Here is a 6,601-nt window from a genome sequence, read left to right as displayed (position 1 = left end):
CGTTGGTATCTTGACTCTTATAAACTCCTCGGAGGAACCATGGTTCATCATTTTCATTAGTATGCGGATCTAGGAAAATGTTCGATGTAACCGAATACACAGTATCCCTCCCGAGAATAGGCTGACCTTTCTAAGTGCAGTTCGTTGGGCAACAATGACTCCTCAATGAATTAATTCCAATTGAAGATTATTGTGTATCCTTCAGACAGCGTTGTATTCCTAAATTCTGGAAGTAGACTATTCTGTATCAACTTCTTGGAATATTTTTTCCGTAAACTTTTAAGGTATTTTGGTAATCGCTGGCAACAGCAATATACAGTATAGGTTATTCAATTACTAGAAGGAGGAAGTGAGAATCCGCATCAGTGTATTGAATAAAACTAGTATAATTGCAGCAGATTTATTAAAGTACTGAGACATGATCATTCCCAAAAGGATCTGTTATGTACAATAATTTTTCAAGTTTCCAAAGTTTTCATATTGTTGGTGTTATGAAAGAAGATAATTGAAGATGGTCCTAAGCATATTTTGGTTTCGTGTTTTATATATATATATATATATATATATATATATATATATATATATATATATATATATATATATATATATAATATTCGTGAATAATTTACGATGCTTCTTTCCGTCGCCTCGATACCATTTTATCTACTGCACTGTTACTCTACATGAATACTTTCGAAATAACAAAAGTAGGGGTTCAAAGAATCAGTCCTCCGTTGAACATGGACCGTTGATGACCTTTGATGAATACATGTTGTCCTCCGTGGCCGGGCTGTTTCTTTTTTATTGTCAAGTTGGGTCCCTTCTTACAAGGCTGACACACAGGCCCTCACCGAGCATACCAAGAAAGCATTAATGATCTGTAAAGAAAAGTATGATGGCTTTATTTGTACTTTATAGGATTTTGTTAGTACTGTATATTATAACTAATCTGAATTCATTGTTAGTGTCATGTCCCGTTTTATTGATTGATATCTTGCTATATATAGATGTTTTATATAACTACGTTTCAGGATTAAAATTAGTTGTATTAGGTTAAGTGTTAGTATGCATTAAAGCAAATTATTTATTGGATTGTAAAGAATATATTTCATTAAAGATAATCATTGATAAATAAACCTAATAGTTGTCTGGGGAGGTCTGCTTTTCGTTAATTGTCAGATAATTGTTCAGCCCTTAGATATTTTTATTTTTATTTCTTACAGTTAATTGATAAAAATTAGGGTATTTAGATGTTGTCACTTAATATCTTATGTGATTAGAGGAGAAAAGTGCATATGGGTCTGTACAAAGTTTTCAATATCCACATACTTGATATTCCAACCTCAACCCCCTTCTCCGCCTCTTTATTCGACATTGTGTCACGCTCCCCTTAACCTATACAGTAGGGTGAATATTATTTCTAATTCACATACACAGTATATATATATATATATATATATATATTATATATATATATATATATATATATATATATATATATATATATATATATATATATATATGTATATATATATTGTGTGTATATATGTGTGTTTTTCTAATTCACATACACTATATATATATGTGTGTTTGTGGTTATATATATATATGTGTATATATATATATATAATGTATATATATACTGTGTATATATATACATATATATACACATACATACATACATATATATATATATATATATATATATATATATATATATATATATATATATATATATATATATACATACATGCATACATACATACATACATACATACATGCATACATAGAAAGGACTACTTACGTCATCGTCATCAACGGATACTTGGCAAGCATCAACAGATGTTGCAACGGCTTCTTGCACTGCAATTGTTGAGTTTGAAACGTCTCTCACCATATGATTTTTAATTTGTTCTCTGTGGAATTTCCCATCTACAATCTGAAGAAAGGACGGGTTGTATTCATGATTAAGTGGCTTTTGGCTTTTTTTTTTCCAAAAATATCAAGATATATTTCCTAAATATATTGAGGAAAACGCTTCGATAGTTTTACTGTTATTGAGAATTTACGAGGTGTGTGATCATATTTCCCTTTCAAGGTTTTGTAAGAGCACAGGAACGTTTGGAATTGATCTAAGTACGAAAGTTAAATGTTTTATAATATATTCCATGTTAATGTTTTGACCTCATAACTGTCTTTTCATGTTTTTATGATCTTTAAGATAAACTAGTCATTTTTGTAAATATTTTGAAGTGATACCGTAATCACACGCTTACAAAGCAGATACAACGAAATACTTACTATTCCCATTTTTTCCAAAGCACACCTTGAGACGTCCCGGCTCGCGTTAGGCTTTGGTGATTCTGGAAATATAATACTTATATACATACACATAGACACATCCATATATATATATATATATATATATATATATATATATATATATATATATATATATATATATATATATATACATATATATAGCATGTATGTGTATATGTATGCGCGTATTTCATAATAAAGATTACTCACCTTATGTAAAAAATATCATTATCGTACCATATTCAAAATTCTGACTTTCATATCTTGTTTTCCTTATGAGCATCCTTTGTCAAATATTATGCACATTCCTCACACCCATCCCTTTATCACCATCATCATCTCGGTAATTACCTTTGCATTTTATTATCTTTGTATCTGACGCATTTTATTCCTGGATCATCAGCAAACTGCTGTAACCCATTCAAACGCTGCCCACTTTATAACTTCAAACATCCTCTTGGCCGCAATCATCCAACTCTCTATATAACATCCTCTGTTATACCTGCTACACATTAATCAAGCTCTCTCTCTCTCTCTCTCTCTCTCTCTCTCTCTCTCTCTCTCTCTCTCTCTCTCTCTCTCTCTGAGTATACCTGAAAATTTGCTTGGCGAGTTATATCCAATGTTCTTCTGACATAGTTCTAAGTTTTCATTCCAAATCCTCGTTTCCTCTTCGCCTTCGTGAGTGTCCGCCAGCATATCGAAGCAAGGGCTAATCTTGTCTTGGCAGTTCTCCGTGCCTTCTGGACAATATTTTTCTGTTATGAATAAAATTAAATGAATTTGATTTATTCTTGAAGTCCATTTTTATAATTCTGCATTATGTAAGAAAGGACAGAAGGATAAGATAAAAAGAACATGAAAATATAGGATGAAACCTTGAAAAGAAAGGACCCATTCCTAGATAAATCTATAGTTATGAACCCAAAGTATTTTTGGACGTGTCAGGAAAATCAAAATCAATGATAGAATTCCTTAGGGTTGGCTATTTTAGTTGAAATATCCACGGGGAATTTTTATTTTGGCTAAGAAGCTAATATACTATTTCGAAAACTCCTTTCTAACTTTTTCTTTTGTAATTTTGAATTCTAATGAGAAATTCCAGCAATGTATTTCGATATGTAATCTGCTGGTATATTTTTCAGAACTTATAAGTGTTAAGTTTTTTTCTTGTTATATAGGTAGTAGGTTGGCCAGGGCACCAGCCACCAGTGGAGATATTACCGCTAGATAGTTATTGGGTCCTTTGACTGGCCAGACGGTACACCATTGAATCTTTCTCTCTGGTTATGGTTCATTTTCCCTTAGGCTACACACACACACATCGAATAGTCTGGCTTATTCTTTACATATTTTACTCTGTCCTCATACACCTGACAGCACTGAGATTACCAAACAATTCTTCTCTCAAGGGGTTAACTACTGCATTGTAATTGTTCAGTGGCCACTTTCCTCGTGGTGCGGGTAAAAAAGACCCTTTAGCTATGGTAAGCAGCTCTTCTAGGAGAAGGACACTCCAAAATCAAACCATTGTTCTCAAGTCTTAGGTAGTCCCATAGCCTCTGTACCATGGCCTTCCAGTATCTTGGGTTAGAGTTCTCTTGCTCGAGTGTACACTCGGGCACACTATCGTATGTTATTTCTTTTCTTATTTTGTTAAAGTTTTTATAGTTTATATGAAATATTTATTTTAATGATACTGATTTTTATTTATTTTTATTTTTAATTGGTAATTACTTCTCTTATTTCCTTGTTTCCTTTCCTCACTGGGCTATTTTCCCTGTTGGAGCCCCTGCGCTTTTCCAACTAGGATTGTAATTTGGCAAGTAATAATGATAATAATAATATGGAGAATGTGATTTGAAGAACCATGTTCCCGAAGATACCAATTCTATAATAGTATTTTTAAATCGTTCAATTAATTAGATTTACGGAAATACAGTGATAAATATGGTATTGGTAATGATCACAATAAAGATGTGCTATTAATAATAATTAGGTGGATTTCATATTTAGTAATGTCGTGATGGTTGCAATATCATTTCAATCTGTCATGGATAGTTTTATTTTGCACAGGTTTTGCCAAAGTATATCAATGATTGCATCGTCAACAAGTGGCTTATTTTTCTTGCGTCTTGTATTGCCGTCAAGTAAGATATTTTTTCTGCCGTGTTATTTGTTGTATATGCTGGAGTGTTTGGTGACTGTCGATCAAAAATAGAATATTTAGGAAGAGTGTAGCTTGTGACCATTCACCTGTATGCAATGAAGTTGTGGCACTACATAACGAGTTTTTCCCTCGAACTCTTTAACATTGTGATGGAGACTACGGCCTAGAATGATCAGTTACGACACTGGACATTTCTTGTTCTCACATCCACGAATATTTTAGTATTAGTTGTTGCATATTGATAAAAAACTTTTTCATTCTTACAGTATTAGTTTTAAAGGAATGTTGACTGCAACTTTCCATTTAGACTTACATATGATAATGTAAAATGAACTTCTAGCATAGGTTTAGACAGAGCCCGAGAAATTACGCAGTTTCAAGCAATGGCCAGCTTGTGGGTGAATGTTATCACCAATGACGATAGTTTGTATTAAAGTTTTTGTGATAGTGACATGGAATTTCGCTATTCATTAACCCCCATAGAATTATGAAATTTCAGAGTGATTATACTGGATAATGAAAAAAAAAACCTGGCATGTCTCTTTGTTAGCTAATATGACATGAAATTCATGTTAATTATTTATAAAATTTTAATCTGTGGCCATCTCTACAGCAAGGAAAAATCTTTGGTCTGTAATTCCCTTCTTAGATCCCACTAAATCAAATCGAATTCAAACTAAAAAAAAAATGGTTTGGACTACAAATGAACAATAAGAATGATATACACTTGTTATCAAGAAAACTATAATAATAATAATAATAATAATAATAATAATAATAATAATAATAATAATAATAATAAAGCAACGAAAAGAAGTGTACTCGCAATCTTACGATAGAATTCCCTCTCGACTTCAAACTCGATATTTTCATAATCGGTACTGTTGTGTTCCTGTGGAGCTGCTGATACCATAAAAGCCACTATACGCGCCGCCAAAACCAAAGAGAAGAAAACTTTTGGTGCCATTGTCTATGTTGGAGTTTTGGATTATGTCTGGTTCGCGGAATAATACGAGAATAATACGTCTGGAACTCCGTAGACCGGCGTTTTATATTGCAATTCCCAATCGGCGGAATTGAGATTTTTCATGATGAATGTATCCTGTATCCTGTTTTCAATAGCACCTTTGTCTTCATCGGTGGGCGTTACGTATTATTATCTTCCTTGTGATATAGGAAAAAAAAAAACTCGTAGGGATTAAGCTGCATCATTTCCTGCCAAGGTCTATAGCTTATGTCTATAGAGCTTGTATATAACCACCTACGTATTGTAAGCCTCCATCTTCCATCGCTTTCCCTAATGCTTCTTTTTCAGTGTCAAATTTTACCGATTCCAAAATGCCAGGTTCTACAGCTATCTTACTTGACCAGCCATATAAAGTTGATAAAGAAGAAAAAGGTAATTTCCACTCTTCTCTCGAAAACTTATAAGCTTTTGGACTCAAACTGCGTAACGTTAAGGCTTTATTGATATCATCGTCTTCGCAAGTATTAATATTACTTCCAGTGACAAGACATGCTACTTGTTTGGTTGAAAAGTATTTCTTTAAATTAGCTTTGACTTCAGCAGTTGCTGATGCATACATCTCATTAAACTTAACGTACATCGCTGTTTTCTCTTTTTCTCAGTTTTCCTTTTCTTTTTCCCACTTGACCTTATTATCCAACCATTTAGCTTTTTCATTTTCCCATTTAGCCCTTTCAGTAGCGAAAAAGCTTTCTTTAACTTCCCACTGCTCTTTTTCACATTTCCACTTTACCTCATATTCTTCCTACTTCCGTTTGATATCATCTCTCTCCTTCTCCAGTTGCTCAATTATACGTTGCAAATCTTCAATCGTGGGCACCGATTTGACTTTTTGTACAAAAATCTTCCATGTTTCGTCGTGCTCTTGACTAAGGATTTCATCTACAAGTCGTTTTTGTCCTCTTTTTTTTCGGCTCTTACCATCCTGGACGTATCTGATTAAAATTAAAATTGAATTATTTAAAAGAATGGACTTGTATAGAGAACAATGCTATTAGAATTTTCTGACAGTATTGAATATGTAAAAATCTGAACGAAAATTTATGAATGGTACTTTTTCACAGCGAAATGGAATAATTTTT

The 6,601-nt window shown here is 32.7% G+C and overlaps 1 protein-coding gene across 1 annotated transcript; it reads right to left on the bottom strand.

Annotated features, from left to right (window-relative positions):
• Positions 1-602: 602 nt before the first annotated feature.
• LOC137644371 (uncharacterized) lies at positions 603-5,503 on the bottom strand. The gene is made up of 5 exons (XM_068377357.1): positions 5,327-5,503; positions 2,916-3,080; positions 2,302-2,363; positions 1,805-1,939; positions 603-878 (listed from the first exon to the last, which is right to left on the bottom strand). The coding sequence occupies exons 1-5, from the start codon at positions 5,457-5,459 to the stop codon at positions 825-827; spliced, it is 549 nt and encodes a 182-aa protein (XP_068233458.1). The 5' UTR covers positions 5,460-5,503; the 3' UTR covers positions 603-824.
• Between the last annotated feature and the right edge of the window lie 1,098 nt (positions 5,504-6,601).

This window comes from Palaemon carinicauda, chromosome 1, assembly GCF_036898095.1.
Source record: "Palaemon carinicauda isolate YSFRI2023 chromosome 1, ASM3689809v2, whole genome shotgun sequence".
Lineage (NCBI taxonomy): Eukaryota > Metazoa > Arthropoda > Malacostraca > Decapoda > Palaemonidae > Palaemon > Palaemon carinicauda.
Note: the sequence above shows the minus strand (reverse complement) of the source record. Positions and strands in the feature narration are given on the sequence as shown.

What these genes read in the sequence shown, in the direction of transcription:
- LOC137644371 (XM_068377357.1), bottom strand. Translation starts at nt 5,459, where the DNA reads ATGGCACCAAAAGTTTTCTTCTCTTTGGTTTTGGCGGCGCGTATAGTG. An exon ending in AGTCGAGAGGGAATTCTATC is followed by an intron (nt 3,081 to 5,326) that starts GTAAGATTGCGA and finishes TATTCATAACAG; the next exon opens with AAAAATATTGTCCAGAAGGC. An exon ending in TATCCGTTGATGACGATGAC is followed by an intron (nt 879 to 1,804) that starts GTAAGTAGTCCT and finishes TTTTCTTTACAG; the next exon opens with ATCATTAATGCTTTCTTGGT.